General features: G+C 41.0%; 3 protein-coding genes across 4 annotated transcripts in view; 2 read left to right on the top strand and 1 right to left on the bottom strand.

Moving 5' to 3' along the window:
- The window catches only part of itchb (itchy E3 ubiquitin protein ligase b), a 41,086-nt gene extending 28,607 nt beyond the window's left edge, over positions 1 to 12,479 (top strand). Inside the window, exons 17-24 of the mRNA XM_023808779.2 lie at positions 2,200 to 2,359; positions 2,500 to 2,633; positions 3,771 to 3,911; positions 4,225 to 4,345; positions 6,161 to 6,265; positions 6,765 to 6,861; positions 9,694 to 9,766; positions 9,941 to 12,479. Of these exons, the coding sequence (XP_023664547.2) occupies positions 2,200 to 2,359; positions 2,500 to 2,633; positions 3,771 to 3,911; positions 4,225 to 4,345; positions 6,161 to 6,265; positions 6,765 to 6,861; positions 9,694 to 9,766; positions 9,941 to 10,040 (931 nt within the window). The 3' untranslated portion in view covers positions 10,041 to 12,479. The remainder of the gene's footprint in view (positions 1 to 2,199; positions 2,360 to 2,499; positions 2,634 to 3,770; positions 3,912 to 4,224; positions 4,346 to 6,160; positions 6,266 to 6,764; positions 6,862 to 9,693; positions 9,767 to 9,940) is intronic.
- A 1,789-nt stretch (positions 12,480 to 14,268) lies between these two features.
- On the bottom strand, positions 14,269 to 23,436 carry znf341 (zinc finger protein 341). Its single transcript, XM_023808781.2, has 15 exons — positions 23,294 to 23,436; positions 22,221 to 22,331; positions 21,940 to 22,130; positions 19,261 to 19,410; positions 18,733 to 18,933; positions 18,473 to 18,644; positions 18,304 to 18,394; positions 17,497 to 17,693; positions 17,248 to 17,423; positions 16,954 to 17,162; positions 15,762 to 15,858; positions 15,550 to 15,682; positions 15,345 to 15,456; positions 15,195 to 15,265; positions 14,269 to 15,100 (listed from the first exon to the last, which is right to left on the bottom strand). The coding sequence occupies exons 1-15, from the start codon at positions 23,352 to 23,354 to the stop codon at positions 14,613 to 14,615; spliced, it is 2,460 nt and encodes an 819-aa protein (XP_023664549.2). The 5' UTR covers positions 23,355 to 23,436; the 3' UTR covers positions 14,269 to 14,612.
- On the top strand, positions 23,398 to 26,271 carry pxmp4 (peroxisomal membrane protein 4). Of its 2 annotated transcripts, none has more exons than XM_023808784.2 (4): positions 23,398 to 23,500; positions 24,626 to 24,688; positions 24,832 to 25,030; positions 25,127 to 26,271. In XM_023808784.2, the coding sequence occupies exons 1-4, from the start codon at positions 23,439 to 23,441 to the stop codon at positions 25,394 to 25,396; spliced, it is 594 nt and encodes a 197-aa protein (XP_023664552.1). In that variant the 5' UTR covers positions 23,398 to 23,438; the 3' UTR covers positions 25,397 to 26,271. The 2 variants fall into 2 exon arrangements, with proteins under 2 accessions (XP_023664552.1, XP_023664551.1); XM_023808783.2 differs by lacking the exon at positions 23,398 to 23,500 and adding an exon at positions 23,882 to 24,077.
- The last annotated feature ends 119 nt before the right edge of the window (positions 26,272 to 26,390 follow it).

The following is a 26,390-nucleotide window of genomic DNA, read 5'->3' as shown; positions in this document are numbered from 1 at the left end:
CGAACTGGCACTGAATACATTTTGAGACCGATCATATGAAAATCAATGCAGCACCACATTTTAGGAACTAAAATGGCAGCTTCAGACACTTGATCCCATTAGTGTGACAACTCAAAAACTATTTCACACATCTTGTTCAACCTTTGCAAACACATTGTATGGGTGAAGATTTGGATCTGATCAAACTTTGAGAAAAATTGCACTAAAATTGAAGAAGCACTGCTCAGTGATGGCAAAGAGAAGGGTTGTCTCAGACACTTGATCTTATCAGCATGACAACTCAGTTTTGTCAGATTTTTTTCAAATATTATGCAAAGAGATGGTTCTTTTCCAAACAGATCACACCAAAACTGATGCAGCACCACATAGTGATAGGAAAAAAAATGTCATTCTTTTGTTAACTCAAGAAAGTATTTGACAGATCTTTTTCAACCTTTGCAGACTTGTTGCAAGGGTGTTAAGATCTGGACCTGTTAAATTTTTGAGACAAATTGCACCAAAACTAAAGCAGTGTGTAATGAAAGCACAGAAAGGGTGACTTCTGAACATATAACATATAACTTTGATGTTTTTACATTATTTGCTCTATTTGAGCTTTGATGGCTCATAATACCACTTCACAAAAACATTATACAGATGAATATCTACAGCTGATATATCTGAGACGAATCGCCCTAAAATTGAAACAGAAGCGATAGGTGGCAGCAGAGAGTATGAAGGAAGGCTTGCAAACATTGTCTTATAAACACAGTGATCTGAAATGTTTTCTAAACATTCAAACATTTTATAGGTTAGTGCTGTCAAACCATGGGGGGCGCAAGGTGTGTGTGTGTGTGTGTGTGTGTGTGTGTGTGTTTGTGTTTGTGTGTGTGTGTGTGTGTGTGTGTGTATATTTATATATACACTCAATGACAAAAAAAAGTTAAGCACCCAGAAGTGATCGTTTTTGGCTGTTGTGCAGGTCCGATTTGGATGTATTTTGGTACACATGCAGTCCAGCGATGGGAATGAAAATGATTTGCTTTGCACGTCTAGTCATCTGACACAGAGGATGCCTCATAGACGCATTAGACAGCATTACCAGCATTTGACGAAGTTGGATAGGGGTCGCATTGCATTGTGGGTTTGCATGAGGTCGTATTGTGCAACTGCCCGGCATGTGGGGCATGCAGATGTGACAGTTACCCGATGCTGGAACCAGTGGGCATGTGAGGGCACCCACACACGTCGAGAAGGTTCCAGTCACCCAAGACAGACCATATCAAGGGAAGATTGTCGTATTGTGCGCCAAGCATTACAGAACCGCATGACATCTGCGCCTGCCATCCAGACACAGGTATTGGACTCTATAACACCCCATGTTATCCTGCACCGTGTCTCAATGACTGGCATCAGTCGGACTACGGGTTCACCATCCCATGCGGAGGCTGCTGTTAACACCAGCGCAGAGACGACTGCGTTTGGAATGGTGCCATAACCGGGATGCATGGACTGACGACAAGTGGCGTTGTACCATGTTCAGTGATGAATCTCGGTTCTGCATTACCACGGATGACCGTCAAATGCGTGTATGGCAGTGCCAAGGGGAGAGGACCAATCCTGCCAATGTTGTGGAGAGACACACCACACCTCTGAGGTCCTCCCGTGGCCAGCCAGGTTCTTTGATCTTTCCCCAATCGAACATGGGTGGGATCGGCCCATTGTGATATTATAATAATAGTCATATAGTGACATGACCTCTCACCACTCCGCCTGGGTGCTTAACTTTTTTAATTTCCTTTTTATGTTCTACACTCTCACTTTTTTCCTCTTAGGTTTGCTGTGATCACTGCTCACTTTCTTAGGGGCTATGATTACTGTATCACTAAATGTACTATAGATACAGCACAAAAAACTTTACACTGAATACAGAAACAGCTTTCTCACGTCAAAGTAGTTTTTTAAAATGTATTTTTTCCATCAGTAGCAGTAGGGGAAATTTATCATGGGGAACTCTGCAAATTTTTTTACTTAATTAAAGTTGTTTGTGTATGCATTTTTTTTTTCTTCTTTAATAATAAGATGGTAGCAAGATACTAGCTCAGCGGATAACTATATTATCTATTGCAATTTCAAATGTATGTATAAATGCCTTTTAGAATGCTATTTAAGTGAATGTTCAGATGCTGTCAGTGATGAGGAGTCTGTCTGTCTCTACAGGGAATGGTTTTTTCTTCTTTCCCACGAAGTGCTGAACCCCATGTACTGCCTCTTTGAGTACGCTGGAAAGGACAACTATTGCCTGCAGATCAACCCTGCCTCATCCATCAACCCTGACCACCTCAAGTACTTCAAGTTCATCGGGCGCTTCATTGCCATGGTGATGAAATGGTTAATTATTACTCTAGAGTAATGAGAGTGATGCATTCACGTAATGAGAAAGATTACCTGCTAGCTATAGTGTTTGCTGTTGTTACATTTATATCCCTCTTGACAGGTTTTATTCTCCCTTTCCCTCAGGCTCTGTTCCATGGGAAGTTTATTGATACAGGTTTCTCCTTGCCTTTCTACAAGCGCATACTGAACAAGCCTTTGAGTCTGAAAGATCTGGAATCCATTGATCCAGAGTTCTACAATTCCCTCATCTGGATTAAGTGAGTAGTCACCTAAAATTGCGCCTTGCTTACATTAATACATATGTCATTATGTCAACTACTACAATTTTCACCTATTACTCTTACAGAGCATTTACTTTTATCCAACTTTTACTTTTATCTGAGTGCCAGATTTCTGTTTTGTTTTTGTTTTCACACAAGTATTTTTAACAAGTCTTTTATCACAAACTACATCTATTTTCAACATAGTGTTCAACAAACCATACTTAGCTGTTAGGAAACACGGTGACAAATTTAAAGGAATATAGAAAAAAAGGAAAGAGCATAAAAATAACTGTGGTTTGAGTTTTGTATTTTAAATTGTGCTTTTGAAACAAGCTTCTACGAAAGTATTAAACATTGCATGCAACCCACAGATAACTAATCCATAGAAATGTATCAAGTCCCCTGAAGAGCCAAAACATTATGACCACTCCCTTGTGAAACAAATAATATTAATAAATATTAAAACTCATGAAAATAAAACTAAATAAATGGTGCATGTCAATGTCTGGGGTGTATTGGGCAGTAAGCTAACTTTTGGTAGTCATAGTTGACATGCAGAAGAAATGGACAGGGATAAAGATTTGAATGGCTCTGACAAGGACCTAATCATTATGGCCAGACAACTGGCTCAGAGCATCTCTGAAATGGCAAGAGTTATGCAGTGCTCACGGTCAGCAGTGGTATCTACTGAGAGTTGTCTGAGGGGGGAAAACTATGATCCACCATCAGGGTGACAACTTTTTCACGTCATATGGTGGTGGTCATAGTCTTTTCGCTCATTGGTATATATTCTATTTTTATTTTTAATTGATTGTTCTTGTAACAGAATATTGAAAGATCCAGTTGGCAGTTGTTATGCTAATGCATGCAAACATACATACTTACAAATATGTAAATACTTGGTGACACATGCTATATATTCTTCAGAGTAAAATTTTGCACAAAGCAAAAGTCTCAATTTTTCCACTTATTTGTACTGATGACTGTCCTTTACTCTTTTTGTCGTAAGATTTTTTTACCTTTGGCTCTATTTTTTCAGTAATTTACAGTTTTGGAAATGCAGTTCTCTGCATGTAGTGCAACAACTTACTTATGCTAGTTTATTAATGAAGTTTTTTATTATATTACCAGAGAGAACAACATTGAAGAGTGTGGCCTGGAAATGTCTTTCTCTGTGGATAAAGAAATCCTGGGTGAAATTACAACACATGACCTGAAACCTGATGGCGCCAACATTGTTGTCACAGAGGAAAATAAGGAGGAATATATCAGGTAGGTGGCAGTGACTGACCTAAAACAAACATACTGTAGGGTGAAGACTGTGTTATTGTACACACACAGACAGATACAGACACTCCTCTACTTGCGAACAAGATACATTTCGAATGGCCGTTCGTAACTTGAAAGTTCGTAAGTTGAAAGTTTGTAAGTAGAGGAGCGTCTGTACATACAAATTGTGTTTGCATTCTGTTCAGGTAACTGTAACATCTGCTAGAGTTGAAATTTCTCCACGAATTGTTGCATTTTTCCTTAATCAATCTCTTGCTTTAATTTTATGACCGTTTCAGTTTGGGTTTCTTTCTAGGCTTGTGGCAGAGTGGAGGTTGTCCAGAGGTGTAGAGGAACAGACTCAAGCTTTCTTTGAGGGCTTCAATGAAGTTCTGCCTCAGCAGTACTTGCAGTACTTTGATGCAAAGGAATTGGAGGTATGGAACTGGATCCTGGCAAAACAGCCTATAGTGACTTGAGATTTATCAATGCTGGTAATTCTGGTCCTAAAATCCCTATGGTTCTGGCTTTGAACCATAGACTAAGTTTTTCTTTAATTGATTTTTCCAGCTTGAGTCATCATGAGTTAAGTGTGTTCATAAAAATGAAATCTGTCTTTATTAATGATTGTGAGGTGGTCTAGTTTTTTATTGATTAGGACTATAGATTGTCATCCTCAGCTCTGTATGTGTGGAGTATGCATGCGCTCCTTTAGATTAGGTGCCTAAAAATTGTCCGTGGTGTATTATTATGTGTGAGTCTATGCCCAGCAATGAACAGACATCCCATCCAGGGTGTCCCCTGACTTCTTTCCTTTTTTTATTGCATTCTCCAGCCTTTGAGGAATACATATGGTTTCTTCCACCACCTCTGCCAGAGACAGTTATGCAAGCCAATAACTCACAAACTATATTACTATATTATATACTAAATCATATGGATGAGGACCTAAAACGGTTTAAATTTTGAGATCACCCCGAAATTGATGCAGTGCTACGTAGCTTTGTCATTTGATCCTGTTTACACAATAACTTTATAACTGTTTGATGGATCTTTTTCAAACTGTGCAGAGGATGAAAATGTACACCTAAAAATATGCACTTAATCAGATCCAACACTGTAGAGTGCAGCCAGGTGTGAAAATGGAGCCTGCAGCCGCCATCTTGTATATGCTGTTTCTGGGGGTCTTTGTGCAGGGGAGTAACTTAAAAAATGTGGGATGTGGGATGTTTTTCTGATACAGTAAAGTTAATTGATTGTTGGTTGCTACGTAGCTTCTCCGTTAGGCAAATTCTATCTGTTGCAGTGCAGTAGCTAGTCAGTAAAATGTATCATGGGAAACTCGCTGAAATTTATTGTGGGAGAATTTCATCGTGTCACTTTTTTGGAGACGTGGGAAGAGTTAGGCTAGTAATATATTTTTATTAACTGTTTTCATTCAGCGAAATTTGTCACGCAGTGTTCAGTGGTTGCCTGATGAATGGCACCATGCACTCGGACATATACATTGCGAGGAAAATTTGGGGTCTAAGTTTGTCTGAAAAGGAGACCAATTATCTATGTTCAACCTTTCAAAATGTGAGTTCACTGTAAGCTAAAGAACCATGTTAAAAATACTTTCATTTGTAAATAATCTTGTTGATTGTAGCTAATCCATATATATACTGTAAATAACAGCTTCCTTCATGCATTCATTTTTTTTCTTTATTTGCATCCTTCTCACATTGCTTGACAGCCCTTTTCATGTAGTTCAACGGTTAGAGCATCCATCCATGTCCCCTCCAGACCTCCGTATAGTTGGCTAGGTTTCAGCTTCACAAAGAGCTACAGTGGATAAACAGTGTTACAAGTTTAACATGTTTGACTTAATAGGAATCCTCTGGCTCGTTTAACAGCTCAAGCAAGGTTAAGTAACAGCCTGTTTGGAATGAAATACAGAAAAATACATTGGAGCTATATGACCAGGTTTGGACTTTCTCTGTAGTATTGTGTATCCGCTACGATTGCTTTCCTGTTTGTGACTGCAGCTAAGCCATTTGACATATTGTTCCACTGAGTCTTCCCCCCACTGAACTCCTTATATAATTCACACAATTACGAAAATGTCTATTTCCCTGCACTCCAGTGTTTCTTAATCATGGTCATGGACAATGTTTCTGGCTAAACGAGAAATCCAGCACCGTGATACGGACCACAGGAGTAGAAACCTTGTGTTTTTCCAAGGCAGTGGTACTTAATCCAGCCTCCTACAGGTCATGCTATGTGGGATGCAAGAGATTGACCTGGTTGACTGGCAGAGGAACACCATCTACCGTCACTACGTCCGAAACAGCAAACAGATCCTGTGGTTCTGGCAGGTCGGTTCTGAACACTCTTTCATGATCTCATTATCTGGTTATGGTCAGTGTGGGAAATTCTGCAAGTAGCTGTTTTTATTATGTTAGTGGTGTTGCTGTTGTACATTTCTAACTTGATTTGCAGTATTTGTGGGACCTTTGCTGAGTTTGAAAACCTTTGAATGCTGTGACCTGCTACTATTTTCATAACCATGATTTAGAGGCATGTCACTGTATCGCCCATAATGTATGACTGTAGGGGTAGGTTTGTGCTTGTATGACCTCTTTGCTGTTTGGAAGTAGCTCCACATGATCCTGACCAGGATAAATGCTTAGAAGATGGACGTATGGACAGATTTTGCATTTGCAGAGAAAGTTGATCGATTGTGAAAATAGAGAACGGCTCAAAACATGACGGAAGTTACCTCAGGCTGCAAGCTAAGCATCATAAAGAGTCGTGTTGTGTGGCTCGCCTGACTGGTAATGGTTCACTGACAGGTTGGCCATCTTTCCCCCACAGTTCATTAAGGAGATCGACAACGAGAAGCGCATGAGACTGCTGCAGTTTGTCACTGGCACTTGCCGTCTTCCTGTAGGGGGTTTTGCCGACCTCATGGGTGAGTGGTATTCAAAAAGAATTAGAGCTGAAGGAGTTCTTGAAGAAAATAAACAAATTGTAATGGGAATTCATCCTTCAGTTATGTTGCTAGTAATGACTGAAATTCTGATTCAGGTTGTATGATTGATAGATAGATCATATGTCACATTAAAACACCCTGTAACAGAGGTATTCAATCTGGGGTGTGCCCCCTGGTGGGAAGTGAAGGAATTTCAGGGCGCTCAGGCAAGGGGGGCAAAAAGGTGTGGTGGTGATAATGGAAATGTCTCCACAATGTGATAAAAAAACCTGCTATTTTGACCAACTTCCAGGTCATGAGGACGGTGAATAGTTCCAAACGTTGACATTCGAGACGTAGAATCGGAGTGGGCAATCTTATCTGCAAAGGGCCTTTGTCTATGCAGGTTTTTGGGATAACCTGTAGGTCAGCTGTTCAAAGCCAGGTGTGAGGACTCTTTAGCCAATCAGTACTCTAATTAGTGACCTAATTAAGGAGTTGCAGCAAAAACCTGCATACACACCGGAGACTTGAGAGCCCAGCCTACCGCATTCATCGGATCTTGCTCTTACATTTCCACCTTTTCCGCACTCCATCTGTGTGCACATCCATGTAATAACGTGTAAAAGCAGCTATGGGGGCTAATGTTCCCATTTCACTGATGATTTTGTCAATTACTATTGACAAATGGTAACGTTACATATTAAGTTCTGGTTATCAACGGCTTCATGATTACGGTTAGTTGCACTGCTACCATGTCAATACATCTATTTGTGGCTTGACTTTTAAACATAGCCTATATATGGTGGGTCACTAAAGATTTGAAGTATGTAATAGTGTTTCCTGAAAGTCCCATGTACACAAGGGTTAAAATGCTGGTTATGATGCTTATTATTAAGACCATTTCATACTTCACTTTCCACATGCCCTTATGGTCCGTGCATGTGCAGGTGGACATGATGCTCTTCAGTGCGTGTCGGCTGCGCACGTGCGAGTAAATCGACAAGGTACTTCCAGTAGGTGGCAGCACTGATTTTCACAGGACAGAGGTCAAAAAAGAAAGAGTAGAACGAAAAAAATCTAGCTAAATTTTGGAGAAGTACCCTTATATCTAATTTTTCGTACCGTCTAGCTTAATAGTTAATGATAGTTTAAGTTTTTTTTTTATATATATATTTGTTTTTATTTTGATACTGTATTCAAATTATTCAAATCTATATTTCAGTTTGGTGTCAGTTAGTTACTGGAGGGGTGGTGCAGTGGTTTGCACTGTTGCCTGACACCTCTGGGCCTGGGGTTCGTGTGTGGAGTTTGCATGTTCTCCCCGTGTCATTGTGTTGTGTTTCCTCCGGGTTCTCGAGTTTTCCCCCACAATCCAAAAACATGCTAAGGTGAATTGCAGTTACCAAATTGTGAAAGCTATATACCCGGCAATGGGTTGGAGCCTCATCACGGGTTGTTCCATGGCTCCAGACCCCCACAAATAGGACGTGCAGCTGCAGAAAATGGATGAATGGATGGTTACTGCAACAGCTTTGTTGGTTTCAGTTTAGTTTTTATTTCTTTAGGAATTAATACTTAAAATGTATTGGATAATATATAGGGCTTCTGAATTTCCAATGTGGAAGACCTGCAAACCCACTTAGAATATTTTAAAGTGCACTCGGATTAAAAAATCAGTATGGAACAGTTGAATATTTGCACTATTTACATATGATTTATTGTGAAATATGTACTTTGACAGTACATATTGAGTCTGGGACATTTATCACGTTAACTCATAGCATAATTTTGAAATCATAACATGTTATTCATTTAATCACATTAATGTGTGCAATATTTAATAGTATGAGCAAAGATTTTTAAGAGACCTATAATATTTCTTTTTGTTTATGGAAAAACAATGAGAGTTTAGGTCATGACTTTGCATAAGATCCCAGAATTCAAAGCTGAAAGCAGAACATTCACTTGTATGTACGTTTCACTACAAAGCAATCAAGCAGTCAGTCTGGCTGTTGAATTCCTATGATTATATGAACATGTGGCATGTGTCATTAATCGCCAAGGTGTGATTTAAAAAAAATAATCGTTTAACATTCCTACATGCAATACAATGTTCTCTCGTGTTTTATTGCCATCTGTGTATCTAACTTTTTTTAAATAATTGAAATTCAGCTCGTTCTTGCTTGCAAGAATGAATCTATTCATGATAAGTAAAGCCATTAAACAAATTAACAAATTTAATTACGGGTCATTCTCTGGAACCTGAGAATTTTTCTGAAAATAAACAAACAAACAAGCAAACAAATAAATAAATGGATCGATGGATAAATAGATAAATAACGTTACAATGAAATAGTATTTTTTTGTGTAGAGTGACATTACCTTTTACTTTTTGTTACTTTGATTTGATGGTTTTTTTAGTTGTATAATTTGTCTTCATTTGATGTTACGTTAATGACTTCATGAGAATGGCCCATATACTTGCCTTTCAGTTAAATTTGCATTCATTTAGGAATTCAGTGTGTAAATACTTGTGATTGTAAGTTTTTTAATATTCAGTTAATTGCGATTAATCACTGAAAACTGAGATTTAATAAAATGTTATCGATTCACAGCCATAATTTTAATATCAAATGACAGCACAAATTTAGCTATTTGTAACCCTTTCATTTTAACCATCATACCCCAGTTTAAATGGACTTTCTTTGTTCACTTACATTAAGCCCAAACTACCTTAAATCTGGCAAATTATCTGGCTAAGTAAGAAACTCTGCTTCCTGATACGTGCCCCTGTTATAATACCATGTAATCTTGCTCCTTTTCGTTTAGGGAGTAACGGAGCCCAAAAATTTTGCATCGAGAAAGTTGGAAAGGAGAACTGGCTGCCAAGGAGTCACACTTGGTAAGTTGGTACGCAGACCATGCAGGTCATTTGATATTTATCTGAGTTTCATGTTTTGAGCACTACATACCACAGATATGCTCCAGTTAATTACATTGTTTTAGCTTTTTACCCCCCAGGTTAATTTCATGTAGTTCCATACAATGTACTAAATCAGTATTTCTGCTTCTCCAGCTTTAATCGATTGGATTTGCCTCCTTACAAAAGCTATGAACAGTTGAAAGAGAAACTGTCGTTTGCCATTGAAGAAACAGAAGGCTTTGGACAGGAGTGACATCATCCTATGGCTTCGCATGGTGCTGCCACAGTCCAGGGTGGAGGAATTCGCCATATCTTGACCTGTACTTCTCTGGGGCACATGATTTCCCATTTGGTGGAGGAACGTGCCCACTTAGAGACTGCCCTGGGTTCCCTTCCCTGCAGTGCTCCCTCTAACCTGCAGTGCTCCCCCTTCCTGTATCTGCTCTTCCTTTGTGGTAGCTGGTGGGTGGTTCCCAGTGTGCAGTGGAGCCTTTCTCAAACAGATAAATGCAGACTGCAGTGTGAAATTATATTAATATATGTTTATTGTATTGGAAGCAGTGCCTGAAACCTTTCATTTTCCACTAGGGGAGGAAAAAGCACTTTATATATCTGACTGAAAGGTTTAGTGTGAAATTCAGTCCAATACAACATATTTTAGAAAAAGAAAAGCAGTCCACGAAAATGTTTGTTTTGTTTCCTTCAGATACCCGTGTCAACCCTTAATTTACAGTTTTCTTGTTTCTGACTAAGATAAGTCATCAGAAATATGAGAATTGTATGTTTTCACGTGTTGCTTGCAGCTTATCAAAGATTGGAAGCCAGGATGGTGCTTTTCAGTTGCTCTTATCGAATGTTTTTGCGGCCACTAGAAAAACCAAAGCTGGAAGGCAGTGGGGCTGAACTGCTGCATTTCCGAGATCTTTGCTGACGTGACCACGTCGGCTTTTAACATGCCCGCAGTCGGGCTCCCGTCTGGTCGAGCAGCTCATCTTTCAGGTGCATCTTCGGTTGATAGGGACACACCAGCACCAAAACGCTCCTGCTCCAAGATTCTCATGAATTCATCAAATTTTTACATGTAATATAAATCGATGCAGAGCCTGCTTACATCACTATAAATGTAGAATAAGCAGTTGCAGGTACCACGGCCCTAGTTTTATAGGGCTTTAGTATAAAATTTTCACTATGCGTCTTATTTTTGTATGTTGCTTGTTTGGGGAAAATTATGTGTAGAACACTGTGCTGACTCCATTTCCAGGTTATTAATCTAAACTACTGTATTGATCAAAAAAACTTTTCAAGATGTTAAATCCGCAAGCTGAGCTCACACTGCCTTTTTGCCATAGATTTCTCTTTGCACTTCTGAAGTCAGCGGTGTTCCATGTCCCAAGATGCTAAGCATCAGGAGACTCATGGCATTGTGGTGGCTTCAGAGCCTCTCTGAACTGTACACTATGAACCTACCAGATCTGTTTGGTACTGGTTCACAAATCTGGTGGGTGTGCTATTAGAACAGCCAAAAAAAAAAAAAAAACAATTCAGATGACAAAGACAGTGTATATCCATGTACTGCTCAGTAGGATAATTTGGGATGAAAAAATTAATACAATTTTTTTCTTTAGTCTGCAGGTTATAGACACTATCTTATGTATAAAACAGCTATTATTAGAGAACATATTTTGACTAAGGGTGTCTAATAAACAGAAGCTTAGTTTGGAATCGGTCTCAATCCTCGGGTCTTGAATTTTTTTCTGGAGTGTATTCTGAATACATTTGCAAGAGTTAGGTAGATGTGGCTCAGGTTGAACCCACATTTTGTTTCATGTATTCACCACATGGATTATTGCACTTGGATTTTTTTTATCTTGTCTAACTACGAAACAACTAAACCTGTCGTTACTGATAAATATTACTGGAAGACTAGCAGATTACATATCAAGTCCATGACCCTAAATTGCATAATTGCCGGGCTGGATGGTTTGATTGTATAAATGTACTAACACTGGCCTTTGAAATATGATGTCTTAAGTGACCAAACACTAGAGGTGAAGAGGCATTTTTGTGTGTGAACCTAATAATTCGTACTACTAAAAATATTCCTTCAATCTCAATAGGCAACAGGTTTCTTTATACATGATTTTACTACTGAATCTTAATTTTTTCCATTTTAGACTTGAGTAAATGAAAATATCTGAAGGTATCAAATGCAATTTATTAACAAATGCACTTTAAATATAAAAAGATTATTTTTCTTTCTTTATTTGGGAACAAAGCCAAAAATATAAACCCCATGACTGTTTTAGGCTTAATGCAAATTCCTTGTAAAGGGCCCTACTGACAACCTGGCAGTTCTGAAACCTACTTAATCTCCTCACATTGTTCAAACACATTATTAAATAACATCAAATGTGAATTTAATCCTTATGATATAGTGGGAAAATATGTGTGTTGTATTCTAGTAAAAATCTTTCTGTTTGAACCTGTTTGTTTATTTTACAACTTCAATAGCATTAGTATTCATAATCTCCATTTATTGAATTGATATTGTAAATTGTATACTTTCAAAAATGTTATTAAATGATTTTGGTCATGGGGCTAAATTCTTTTTTGAAGACTGCATAACAAGAGTTACTTTGAAGATTTTTAAAGCCATTTAGCAATTAAAGAAATAAACTGAGAAAAGTTTGAATGGTGTACTTTCTTTTAAAACCTGCACTGGTTGCAGTTGTAATGTCTATCCATCCATTCATTTTCTGTAACTGCTTGTCCTATTCAGGGTCTTGGGGGGGTTTGAAGCCTGTCTCAGAGGCCACAGGTACAAGGTAACAATCCAGGATGGGGTGCCAACCCATTGCAGGGCACATTTACACACCATTCACTCACACAGGCAATTTGGTAACTCCAAATGACCTCAGCATGTTGTTTGACTGTGTGCAGGGGGGGCGGGGGTACCGCAGGGAACCTCTTGACGACATCAGGAGAACATGCAAACTCCACACACATGGCGCCATGGATGGAGACCCAAACCCTGGTCCCAGAGGGGTGAGGCAACAATGCTAACCACTGTGCCGCCCCCCAGTTCTAATAGCAACCACATGATTAGTTTGACATTTTATTGATAGCATTTCTATGCTGTAGAAGTAATGTATACTAGTCAATTTAAATGCTCATGCTTGACCCTAATCATCTGTGACTGAACCTGTAAAAAGTTGTCCATTGACAGAAGTCAATCATGGAATAATTAATCAAAAATTGAAATATGTGGGTACAACTAATATATAAGATACCAAGGGTGACCAAGTGGAAGTGATTGCCACTATCAAGAGTGTCAGAGGGAGGCATTGCCATGGCCTGGGGTTTCTTTTGTGGTAGAACTGGTAATCTTTGGTGAGAAGTCCGCTAATCCCATCTGCCGTAGCTATCCTAGCATACCTGCATGATATCCCAGCAGGGTTACTGCTGACTGGGTAGTCTTTCATTTTTCAGTAAGATAACCCAACCCACACCTCCACAATGCACAACTAGCTGGCAAATAAAAATTAAAGGTGTATGGCAACTAATTAGCTGGCCTGCCCATTTTCTAACATCAATCCCACAAAATATACGGGCTGACCTGGACAGCAGAGGCTAAACATTGCAGTAACAGCCTACATCTAATTGCCGTAGAAGAGCAGCGATGACATTCTAGGTGACTTCCTACTGAATATTAACCACTCTTGTGAAGCACCATTCAAGGCAAGTGGTGGCTAATTTGAGGAATCCAAGATTTAAAGAATTAGATCAGAAGAAACGCCTCCTGATTCGTATATTGCACCATTTCAGAAATTATGTAGAGTAAAAAGCTAGCTTCATCAAATGAAAAAACTTAACCAGTACTGCACCTCAGAATTAAAGGTTTCAGAGGTCAGAGCTAAGGGCTGATATCTCTGAATACAAGTAGGGTTTTTAAGAGTTGCATTTTAAGCAGTTGTTACAGTATTAAGTCCTACTGATGGCCTAATGGCTAGGGATGCACACTTGTAATCAGAAGATTGCTGAATTAGCTACTCCCTGCTATGCCACAATGTGACATAGGGGTTAAATGCAAAGGACACATTTCGTTGTTGTGTGCTATGGTGTGTCAACAATGACAACGAACCACTTTTCCTAGTCCACTCAAGACAATCTGCCAATTCATTGCCGTTACATTTACTGACATAATTGCTTCTGACTTTTGTGCAGATTTTATACAAAAAAAACAGTAGTCCTTTCATAGTCATTGACAGCAAGAACAAGACATCTTTAGTTTAGTTTTCTTCATGCCTGAAAGACTCACATCTGCCTCACAGTTGTTTATTTTATCTACATACTACCAATTTATGCAAAGTAAATTGTCTATTGTAGTCAGTCTCAGAGAAAAAAAACTAAATATGTTTCTTTAGGTTTCTACAATAATGTACATACCGTAGAATTCTAGATTTTTCCCGCACGAGGTGCAGTGAGGTCAGGAATGTTTAATTTGCAGAAATTTACAATGGTAATAAAAGCACGACAATCTGAAGAAAATGTTAATTCTTCACCTTACCATGCTGCAAGGGGCCTTTTTAATAAATATTTCAACAAGGCTGAAGGTTTTTCTTATGTGCAAAAAAATGAAAGCTGTAACGTTTTAATGTAAAACATCTAGGACATACCACAAGACCCATTCAGCTGATGTGGTAAATGAGTGCTTCTGGAAAGCTTCAACAATGCAGTGCATCCCTGCTTCTGCTGCTTCACGCTGAAGGAGCTGGAATGCTCCTCACAAGCGCTTTGGCATCGCCTGCAGCACTCTGGCCCAGGCTCAGTCCACAGTCTCTATAAACACAGGCATGGTCAGCATGGCCTTCGGGAGGTCCTCTGTGCTCCCTGTGCTGCCATCACAGCCTCCCTCTTCTGAGACGCTCTTCTCTTCTTGTTCAATTGACAACACTGCCTGGCTGTCCTGGATCCTCACGTCCTCCACCTCCTCCTCTGGCACTGCCTCTTTTCGCACCTTCCCACTGATTGCTACCTCTACAGCCACCAAACCTTCCTGACCATTCCCCACCACCCTGCATCCTTGTTTGGCCTGCCTGGTCCTGGGCACCCTCTTCTCTGGACCCCCTACTTCGTCTGTCCGGGCAGCAAGTGGGCACTTGTGGTCCTGGTAATACTTCTGCCGGGTAAAGCCCTTGTTGCAGGTGGGGCAGCGGAAGCGGTAGTTATCCGTGTGCGAGCGCTGGTGCTCCAGCATGTGGGCCCGACGACTGAAGGCTTTCTGGCAGAACTGGCACTTATAGGGCTTGATGCCTGGGGAAGAGATGTGAAAGCACTGCAGGTAAACACACATCACTGATTTAAAGGTAATCTATCACTAATACGTTCATAAAAACATGATATATACCAGAATGGGATAATATGTGAGCCTTCAGCTTGTCTGGTCTGTTAAACTCTTTGGTGCAGCCAACGTGTGTCCTGCATTGAGAAGTCATTACTGATCGTGAATCACGCATGACAACGAGAATGATTATGAGAAGATATTCCTGACACTGACCTGAAAGGACACTTGTACTTTTTGAAGGGTTCATGGATGAGCATGTGTCTCTTCACCTTGTCCTTTCGGTTGAAGGTGGCATCACACAGGGAACACTTGTATGGTTTTTCACCTATCAGGGGGAAATTAATGCGCAACTATTAGAAAGAACTGTTGACAGACCACTGGGGGTGGAAGTCAACCTCGTGATGCAGCCTGGCCTTACCAGAGTGAATCCGAACATGGAGCTTGAGGTAGTGTTCAGTCTTGAAAAGCTTCTTACATATCTGGCACCTGAACTTCCCACCAATGCCATGGGTAGGGAGGTGCCTCCTGAAATATCGCTCGCAGGGGAAAACCTGAAAACACGCAATTAGGAAAAACTTATTGCCTGAACCGATCGATACAATTTCTTTATTCTCAGTGGTGTGAACCTACCTTCTGGCAGTGGGGACAAGGGAAGTTGTGTGATGCTGTTTGCAGATGCTGCTCCAAGGCTTCTTGTGTGGAATATTTGCTCTGGCACTTCATGCACCTGCAGGAGGTACGACAACAGTAAGCACTTATAAATCCTTTAAAAACAGCCGTTTAGAATGTGCTGCATCCACTGCGGCTGGAAGGCAACGTCGGGACGTCACAATAACCGATTAGTTCCCGTTTAGGCAGGTTTTTAAAATACTTTTAATGCCTTTTTACGTCATAGTTCAATATAAAGCGATTGACAATTTTGGTACGACAGAGAAGCAATTACGAAAGTGTTAACCGAAAACTTCAACCTCAGTTAGCAGACCTACAGTCGAGACACGTCCATGTGGGGTAAGAATTTGATCAGAGATGTTTGGGAGGCTCAGATGCAAATTGGTTTATTTATTTATTTTCAATGGAAAAGTTCTTAGGGATGGACAACGGTGATGTTGTCAAACACCCCATCAATGACTTCTGTAAGACATTTGATAAACATCTGTACAACTGTACTATACCTTTAGCACTTTTATTAGTGTTACACCACTTTAAAGTCTACATTGGCTCTAGCACACTGCCTATAGTAGTACTAACTGACCACAACTCTATTGTTTTCCTGTCACCACCAACATCTGATGCGTTATAATACTGAGATCCCTTATAAGAAGGGTTGTGAGAACTTTTATCAGATGCTTTGTCCTGCTCATCAGAATGTCTTGACTAACTTATTTAGCTCATGAGTTCGTTCTTGTGGGTGGGGGTGTTACACGCTGGAGTGGGGGGGAGGGGCACCATTTCTTCTGCTACAGGTAGACTGTGCCGATTACTCTGTGGGTCGCAACCATAGCTTCTGGGATAGGCTCCGGATGCCCAGTGACCTTGAATGGGATAAGCAATTACAGAAAATAGATGGGTCACACCAGGGTGCTCTGTTTTAGGGTGGACCCCGAGAGATTCAATGGGGTGGTCTCTGTTCAACCTTAAGTGCAACTAGCAGTTCCTGTCCTTCTCTCCCTCCCTCACCTCATGATCTCACTTCATTTAATTAACCACCAGCTGTGGGCAACTAGTGATACCATGTGACGATACCCAGCACTGAACTTGGCTTACTACAGGTTTGCATGCAGCCTGAAGACATTTCCCAAGCAGGAGAACTGGGGTTACCTACCTGTAGAAAGTGGTCTCCTTGCGTGGACTCTGCTGGGGGCAGAAACTGTGCGAGTACTGGTGCACGCTCAAGTCAAAGAGTGAGGGGAACACCTTGCTGCACAGGTGGCAGCGATAGGTCAGCTGCTCCTGGTGGGTGCGGATGTGCTCCAGGAAAAGGTCCAGCTTCTGGAAAGTTAGTGAGCATGACTTCACCACGCATTTGTACACCTTGTGAGGGGTCAAAGGTAGAGAAAACTATTAATAACCAATGCTTTGTCATCTGTCAAAGAAACGCTGGATCATCCAAGCTTACTTGTTCGTCCTTGTGCTGAGTCATGTGGGACTTGAGCTGGAAGTAGGTATTGAACTTGCCCGCACAGAACTGACACTGGTAGGAGCTGTCGATCAGGATTATCTGCTTGCTTTTACCCTTTCCACTCCGTTTGTCTGCTGCCACATCGAGGTTACCCTCAATCTCATCCAGTCCACCTGTATTCAGCAGAGGGTTATTTGGGTTCATCAGGGACCCAATTCAGAGCCCTGGCAGTAGGGGTCAGTTTACCTGGATCGTCCTCTTCTCCCCCCGGGTCTTCTTCGGCACATAACGGCACCACCTTGACGGTAACAGGCAGTCGGGACACGGTGCTCACCATGCCCGACGGCCACACCTTGTGGGTCTGCATGTGCTTCTTCACGTTGGACTTCTGGGCAAAGGCTCGGCCACACACAATACACTGGAAGGGCTTCTCTCCCGTGTGACTGCAAGAGAAGACAGAACTCAGCTCCAAGGCAGGTTTCAGCACACATCTGAATGACATGGACAGATGTCATCCCAGCCACTAGGCCAACAATGACTTTTCCACTAAATGCTTAAACACTTTGGGAAGGGGGTTATCGAAGATAGTGTTTCCCAACCCAGTCCTCGGGGAACCCCGGACAGTACACGTTTTTGCTTCCTCTCAGCTCCCAGTGCACCTGTACCAGGTATTCGATGTTCCTGATTGGCTGGGAGGGAGCAAAAACGTGGACTGTCCGGGGTTCCCCAAGGACTGGGTTGGGAAACACTGTTCTAAGATAATTGTTTGGGATGGCTACATTGTTTTTTTTATATTTTACATATTTAACAGATGCTTTTTTCCAAAACAATGTACAAATGAGGGAAATAGCACATTAAGTCAATAACCAGTATACAAATAATTACTTTAATAAATGATTTAAGGAAAAAAAGTTGAGAATCCTACAGTTCTTGGAGACCAGGGCTGGTCAAAAAGAGACAGAGCAGTAAGTTGTGTGGACCTTTGTAGAGCCAGAAGTGATTTTAGATGAACATCCTCTTATCCCAGCTTCACTCGAACCCAGGATTTTCTACCTGCGAATGTGCTGCTGGAGGTCAAAGTTTTTCATAAACGATTTCTCACAAAAATTGCACTTCAACTTCTGGGCTTTGCCTTTAGCTTGTCCTGCAAAGGGAAAAACAGAAGAGCACTATTACTGTAATTTTATTTATATATTTACAAACTAAAGGGTTGGCTGCTCACCATCCTGGCTGCTGTCATGCTTGACACGTCTTGAATTCGCATCTTTGTCAAAGTCCCCCAGCTCAGTCATATTAGTGGTGATGATGCAGGCTTTGGTCTTGGATCCTTGCTTGCCAGGACTGTATACAGGAGGAGTGCTGAATGCTTGGCTCTCCACACACTGACTGGGTACCTGTGGCAGGAGGAGGAGTATGATCTGGAAGTCCATGCAAAGTGGCCCGATCCCCGTCTAACCCTACATGCACGTAATGGAGACCTACCTGCACCTGCTGGAACGGCTGAAGGCCCAGTGCCTGGACTTCTGAGCTACCACTTCCAGTGATCGGCGGTAGCGAGTTATAAACCTGAACTACAGGGCCGCCGTTGCTTGCCTGCACCTGGCTCTGGCTGGGCGGAAGCTGGTGTGCAGGATGCTGGTGTGGCTGCAGGTACGAGGCAGCTGTATTCATGCTCAGATTGCTCTGACCGGAAAAAACAAAATGGACTCACGCACACATCGAGATAGGAGGAGGTGGCAAAGCAATTAAAGAAACACTCCTATATCTATGCATTTATTAGTCTCTGAAACTACCTATAACTCCTATTCACAAGGTTAACCGAAATCGTTGCTTTATTTCAGTATGTTCCAGATAATTAAACAGAACAAATTTTGTTTGTTTTTTTAATGATGAAATGCAGACTATTTGCAGTAGACACACTATGAGGCTTGGCCTTTGCAGCCAGTGCTCCTGACTGGCACTGCACTTAACTGGCACTGCACTGAGGGGCGGATGCCTTCCCTCACTTACCTGAATGGGGGGCTGCATGGCAGCCATAGACTGGTCCATTGAAGTGAAGGCCGATATGGCCGACATCAGCACGTCATCGCTAACCAGGATATTTCCTTGAACTAGCGTGTGAGTAAGGGGAGACTGAGGCACGGTGATGTATGTGGACACCTGCAACAGACACATGCAGACAATAAGGGCACCAATAACTTCTCTCTAAACTCCATCTATTCATTTCCAATAGTCACTGTGCTAAGGAAGCACAGGCAGGAAGCAGAGGACACCTTTGACAGGATGTCAGTCCATTACAAGAAACACGCTCACACACACACACACACACACACACACACACTAAAGATATCACTTTAAGTTATATTAATACAAGTTATTTATTTGGTGATAAATCGAGTAATGATTTATATAATAAATATAGCAATTGGGAGGAACTATCCTTGGACTGGGCCCATCGCAAGGTGCACACTCACTCACACAGACATATGGTTAATGTGCGCAGTCCAGTTCACTAAGTTGCATGTTTTTGGACTGTGGGAGTAAACAAAAGGATCCAGTGAAAGCCCACACACTCACAAGGGGAACATGCAAGCTCCACACACAAAGCAGAGGTATGCGGAAACAGCACTACCATCTTCATATAGTGCCACCCTCAGCACTAGGCCTGTGCGATGTGAGACGTTAATGTCGAAATCACAAATATGCACGTGTAATTATCACATCTGAAGAACCACGACGATCAGCTTGGTTTAAGACAATGAGTTACACTAAAACATTTTTACTCTGGCATACCAAACAAAAATTAGTAAACTGCCATTTTAATGATCTTGTATAAGTAAATCAATGTAATAATGTAATAACGTTTATCGCCGCTGAGCACGGCATGTGTTCTTCAAGCCAATCATAATCACACAGTTAAGGCGGCACGTTTGGGAGAAATTTCGCAATAAACTGTGAGAAGGAAACACACACACACACACACACACACTAAATGGAAAAAATATTGGGACACCTGGCCATGACCCCCCCCATTCTAAATCCAGAGGCATCAGTATAGAGTTGGTCCCCCCTTTGCAGCTATAACAGATGCCACTCTTCTGGGAAGACATTAAATAAGATGTTGGAGTGTGTCTGTAGGAATTTTCGCCCATTCATCCAGAAGAGCATTTGTAAGGTCAGGCACTGATGTTGGACGTGAAGGCCTGGCTCACAATCTCCGTTCTAGTTCATCCCAAAGGTGTTTGATGGGGTTGAGGTCAGGACTGTATGAATCAGTGTGGGCCAGTCAAGCACTGGGGCACAGTTATGTTGGAAACGAAAAGAGCCTTCCCCAAACTCTTCCTATGAAGCTGGAAACACAGAATTGTCCAAAATGTCTTGGTATGCTGAAGTATTAAGAGTTCCCTTCAGTGGAACTAATGGGCCTAGACCAACCCCTGAAAAACAACCCCATACCATTATCCCTCCTCCACCAAACTTTACAGTTGGCACAATGCAGTCAGGAAGGTAATGTTCTCCTGGCATCCGCCAAACCCAGACTCATCCATCAGACTGCCAGACAGAGAAGCGTGATTCATCACTCCACGGAACACATTTCCACTGCTCCAGAGTCCAGTGGCCGTGTGCTTTACGCCAGTCCATCTGAAGCTTGGCATTGCGCTTGATACGAGGCTTGCATGCAGCTGCTCAGCCATGGAAGCCCATTCCATGAAGCTTCTGGTGCACAGTTTTTATGCTGGGGTTAATGCCACTGGAAGTCTATAACAGTGCGGTTGTCGAGACAACAGAACATTGGTGACTTTTTCGCACTATGCGCCTCAGCACTCAGTGACCCCGCTCCGTTATTTCACACGGTCTGCCACTTTATGGCTGTTTCTGTTCCTTAACAGTTCCACTTTGCAATAATATCACTTACAGTTTTGTTGATATAGTGTACACACACACACACACACACACACACACACACACACACACACACAGATGAGCCAAAACATTATGATCACCCCCATCTATATAGCTGACTATCTAGTATAAATGGTGCGTGTCAAGGTCTGGGATATATTAGATGGTCAGCTAACTTTTAGTACTTGCAGTAAAAATGCTGAAAGTAGATGAAAGAATAAAATGGGCAGGGATAAAGATCTGAGTGACTTTGACAAGGTCCAAATCATTATAGGCAGATGATGGGTCAGAGCATCTCCAAAACAGCATGGCTTGTGGGGTGCACACCATCAGCCACGGTGAGAACCTGCTCAGAACAGTCCGAGGAGGGAAACACCATGAACTACTGACAGGGCAGCCAGGATCTGTCAATGCTGGATGTGAACAAATGTGATCACATCGGGTACAAACCAAGAGAAGGGCTACTGTGACACAAATGGCAGATAATTTTGCCATCTTGAGATCCCGCAATCATTGAAACTATATTTAATTATTTAAGTCATAGTTTATAGTTATATATGGCTATCCTCATATTATTGAGTGAGTCCATGGATGTCTTCTAAGATGCTACAATTGAGTAATCATGACAGCTCCAATGCGCACTTTACTGGAAACCCCCAAACTTGAAGATGTGAGACCACTACTCTACCGAAAGGATTCCCTGCCTGCTGCTAAGAACACATAGATTTTTCAGCATGTATAAAGATATCAGCCATATTAAAACCCCTGACATAGGACTATGCTCACCTGTTTGTTTGTAGGAGTCTGTGGCACTGAGCTGATGGAGGGCACAGGGGTGTAGGCATTACTGGAAGCCAGGGAGACTGTGGCCAGGGATGGTGTGTTGGTCTGGCACTGCTCACGCTTGTGAGTCATAAAGGCAGGGAGGGAGTTGAACTGCTTCTTGCACTTCCCACACAGAAAGATGTCCTCGTCATCTGAGAAGAAATCAAAGCAGTTCAATATAGTAGGGCAGCAGGTCTGAAATCTGTGCAACGAACCAAATGCTGAATAACAGGGGTACCCACCCAGTGACTGTATGGCGGCTGTGCCAGAAACACTGTGGTTGTTGGGGTCTGAAACACCTCCCTGACCATCCAAAAGTGACTGAACAGCCAGGACTGTCTGGTTGTCCATGCCTGTGGATAAACACAATGATGGAACCATTCATTTTTGAAACTGAGATTAGGTACCTTTCTGACATATGAACTGACAACCTTAACCACAACACACTTCTGCATCTAAAACATGATTTTATATTACTTCAAGATCCATTGTTTCCACTTCAAGACTAGAAGGCAGCAAAGTGAGGCTTCCAGCAAATGACAGAAATAAGAGTATAGGGGAACCACCAGCTGTTTCAATCCAGCTGCACGCTCTTCCATTCAAGCCAAAGACAACAACCAAGGACATTTCTGTCCACGCCAGTGCACGATTATTACTTTGTCTTCAATGTTGACGATAATGTTACCGCAGTAGAATAATTTCAAGTGCTAAACACGATTATTCTGAGGCTGAAATGATCATTAATTACATCCGAATTATATGGTTACTATCAAACGCAAGCAACTTCTGCGAAGACCACGGAAGCACCACCTAAGTGGTTAAAGTAATCCAAAGAGCCGGTTTATGAAGTGCTCTCCATATACTAGACTAGACACCACATATAGTTGATCGCGGTGACCAAGGCTGACCGCCACACAGGGACGCGATGGACCGCTTTGGTTCATCAATCCCAATAACATGCCTGCCTCCTTTCTGCCATTTTCCGGCGTACTTCCAGTGGTTGTTGTTCCCCCATTCTCCTTTGAAAAACAATCACACGAGCAGTCTAGATGCACTGATAAACAACTCAAATACACCGAACAAGGCCCACTTAAATCACTGGAAACCTCCAGGAAAACAGCCCATTTTTTCCTTGTCATCTCCCCGATATTTCGAAACTGTAGTTTATGTACTTTCAGTATAAATTTCTCAGGTCTGTATATTTTTCTTCGCCACCTGGAGACACTTGCATTGCAGAGCAAAATGCATAATGACAAAATTCCCAGTGTATGACCAAGAAGAAGTAATAATTTATAAAAATACGATTTGGAATTACCTTCAAGCGCTTCAAAGATAGCCTGCGCCATCTTGTTGTTCCCAGTACACGAATTCAGCATGCTGGGAAATAGAGAAGTGCTGTGCACGAAATCCGCCGAAAGAGTGCGCACGAAGATCACTGATGGCTAAATCTATCTTCTCTGATGGGCTATACAGGGGCAGGCAATCCATCCCGGGAGACTCACACTAAGGGCAAGTTAGAGAGGTCAGTTCGCCTAAAAGCATATTGTAATAATGTAAAAGAAAACCCGGAGCGCGCATATATATATATATATATATATATATATATATATATATATATATTTTTAGTGTGTGTGTGTGCTTGTGTGTGAAATGTGTGTGTGTGTAGACCTATTGTTTGAGTAAGTTAATATAACTTGAGTACTTCAGTAAGGAATAATTATGTAGTTTAATAAGTGTAAGAACGTAAAATTGCAAAAGTTTTCAAAATTTAAGTTATCATCAATTTACTATGCAAATTGACTGTTTGACGTAATTATTGACTTGCAAGACAAGGGCTTCATGTAGCATATTTGGGGGATGATTGAGTTGGGTATTAGGAACCATTCCAAAGTCGCAATGTTTCCAGTACGCTGAGTTATTTTAACTGCTCCTCTTTTTTTAACATATGGTGTTACATTGAAAAGGATCCCCCTCTGATATTTAACTATGTCAACCTCTGGCATTTTTAAAACTTTACTGTATACAATGAACACGTTGCTAAAACAAGAAAAGTACAAGGCGGTTCTCGCGGTTGTTAAAGGATTCCGAAATGGTGCAGTGTGAGTTATCATACAGCCAACAAGATTGCAAAACATCGAATTTTCGTTAGCGAGCTAAGTAGTTTGTACTTAAGTCATATACTGATAGACCCGGTCGTGCTAATAACACAAACATATGCGCAGTAATTGACATAATTAGTATGGTATAAAAGTGAAATATGTCCGGCAGCTTTACTTTATGCGTATTTGCGCTGTTATGATGATTAATTATACCTCAAATGCGTACCAATTATGTCAGTCCCCGCGTATACATTAATATCCAATGCTGTCTGTAAAGTTAATTTGAAATTGTAAAATGCATTAAGTGCCACTTATATAGCTAATGAAATTAAATGTGTTCGTTATTTTTAATTGAACGAGATAATGTGACTACCTGCTAACCAACGATATTTAATTCCATTTGAGGTTGGTGGCTTCGGTCAAGTCAATATTCGTTTGCTCATTATTTTGACAGTGAAATGCAGCACTTTTTTCATTACCGTCGAAATATCTGCGGTCATTCGAGCAAACAGACTTATTACGTGTAATTGTATTGCATTTCGACTTAGGTATGGAGCAAAAATCCGAGCCCCACACGCCCTTGTCATGACGTTCCTGTTTAAAAGTGGAAGGTAAATCAATACCCCTACGTTGGTAGATATTTATGTTACATTTTACTTGCTGTAAGAGACATCTGCATTACGATTAAGCGAGCTGGTGCCTAACAATGACGTTGACATACTTCTATCGTTTTCTTCATTACATAATCGAATAGCCTTAAAGACAAATTGAAAGCCATTGCTCAAGCGACGTACACCCACTCGCGGAACCTCGCCTACTTCGTGTTCACCTACAAGGGACTTCAGGTGTTACAGGAGAGAATTCAAGGGAAAAGGCTGCAGTCACAATCCTTCCTTGCAGCTTGCCTTGGTGGCTGGCTGGTATTTGGGGACAACAATCACATAAACAGTCAGGTGGGTAACAGGCAAACACATTACGAAATTTGGAGTATGTTTATTGTTCGAGATTAACAAATTATGTGATTGTTGCCTGTTTTCAATTTTCCACAGATAAATATGTACCTCCTGTCTAGGATTCTGTTTGCCTTATCTCGGCTGGCTGTGGAAAAGGGCTATATTCCCCAGCCCAAAAGAGACCCTTTTCCACTGTTTTCTGCTTTAGTATGGGGCATTGTACTATGGCTCTTTGAGTACCATCCCCACACTCTGCAGCCATCACTTCAGTCCTCAATGAACTACCTTTATCATGACAGCAATGAATGGCACAGCATCTCGGACTTCCTGATCTACAACAAAATGCCTGCCCCATCCAGTCAATAACCAGGTTAACTTGTGCCTGTACTACATGCTGTGAGAACACACATCAGATATTGGAAGCATGTCGTAGAAGAATGATCTCTTTAACATATATTGCTTAATGCTACCCACACTTTCTGTTAAGCATATCTAAAAGAATATATTCTGCAAACACAAATAATGTGGAAGGGACTACTGTCATGAATGTCTGTTTATTTCATGTCAATGTGCATTCCCTTTGTTTATATCGAGTTTTTAATTTTAGAAATCATTTTCTGGGAAATGAATGGATGGGTGTATGATATGAGTATTCCCCCTATGTGGGCATGGATTTCCTCTTGCAGACTGAAAAGGTGCAACTGGGGTGAAATGGAGACATTACATTTATATTAGAATGTGTGCACAGACTACTGTTATTGAACTTACTGAAAATTATATGTTTACTGTTGTTATTGAAAATGGTTTAAAGTTCACCCCTTGTCACATCTTCCTCTTTTAAAATTGATTTCTGGGAAATGGTGAATCATTTTATGGATTTTTATTTATCCTAATTACCACTACAAACATATACCTTTATTGATTCAGAGAAATCCAGAAAATATTACTCCTTGTTGATGAAAAGAGATGCACGTTGGATAATTGCATAATCCCACCTGTGTGGATGAATTGGGTATATATACTGTCTAAGGTGGAGGCTAATACGAGTAATTGAACTGCAGTTTTGAATTAGCCTGAAGTATATAGTGATTAATGAAATATGTTGCCTTTAATGTATAAAATAGTTATTGCGAAAAGTAATTAGTGACAACTGTGAAATTGTTATACCTCTAATTCAACATTTTTTCCTAATTGTTTAATAAATTATTATTCTCCAAATAATATTAAAACTGCTAAATTGAGTCGTTGCCTTTTGCTCTTTGTTATAGTGCAGCAGTGAGCCAAAATGTCTAACTGGGTCTGTTTAATACCTTTTTCAGTCAATACAGCTGACTGGGATATCTGTTCCTCTATCTAATCT

This window comes from Paramormyrops kingsleyae, chromosome 6, assembly GCF_048594095.1.
Source record: "Paramormyrops kingsleyae isolate MSU_618 chromosome 6, PKINGS_0.4, whole genome shotgun sequence".
Lineage (NCBI taxonomy): Eukaryota > Metazoa > Chordata > Actinopteri > Osteoglossiformes > Mormyridae > Paramormyrops > Paramormyrops kingsleyae.
This window is presented reverse-complemented; position numbering and strand designations above follow the sequence as displayed.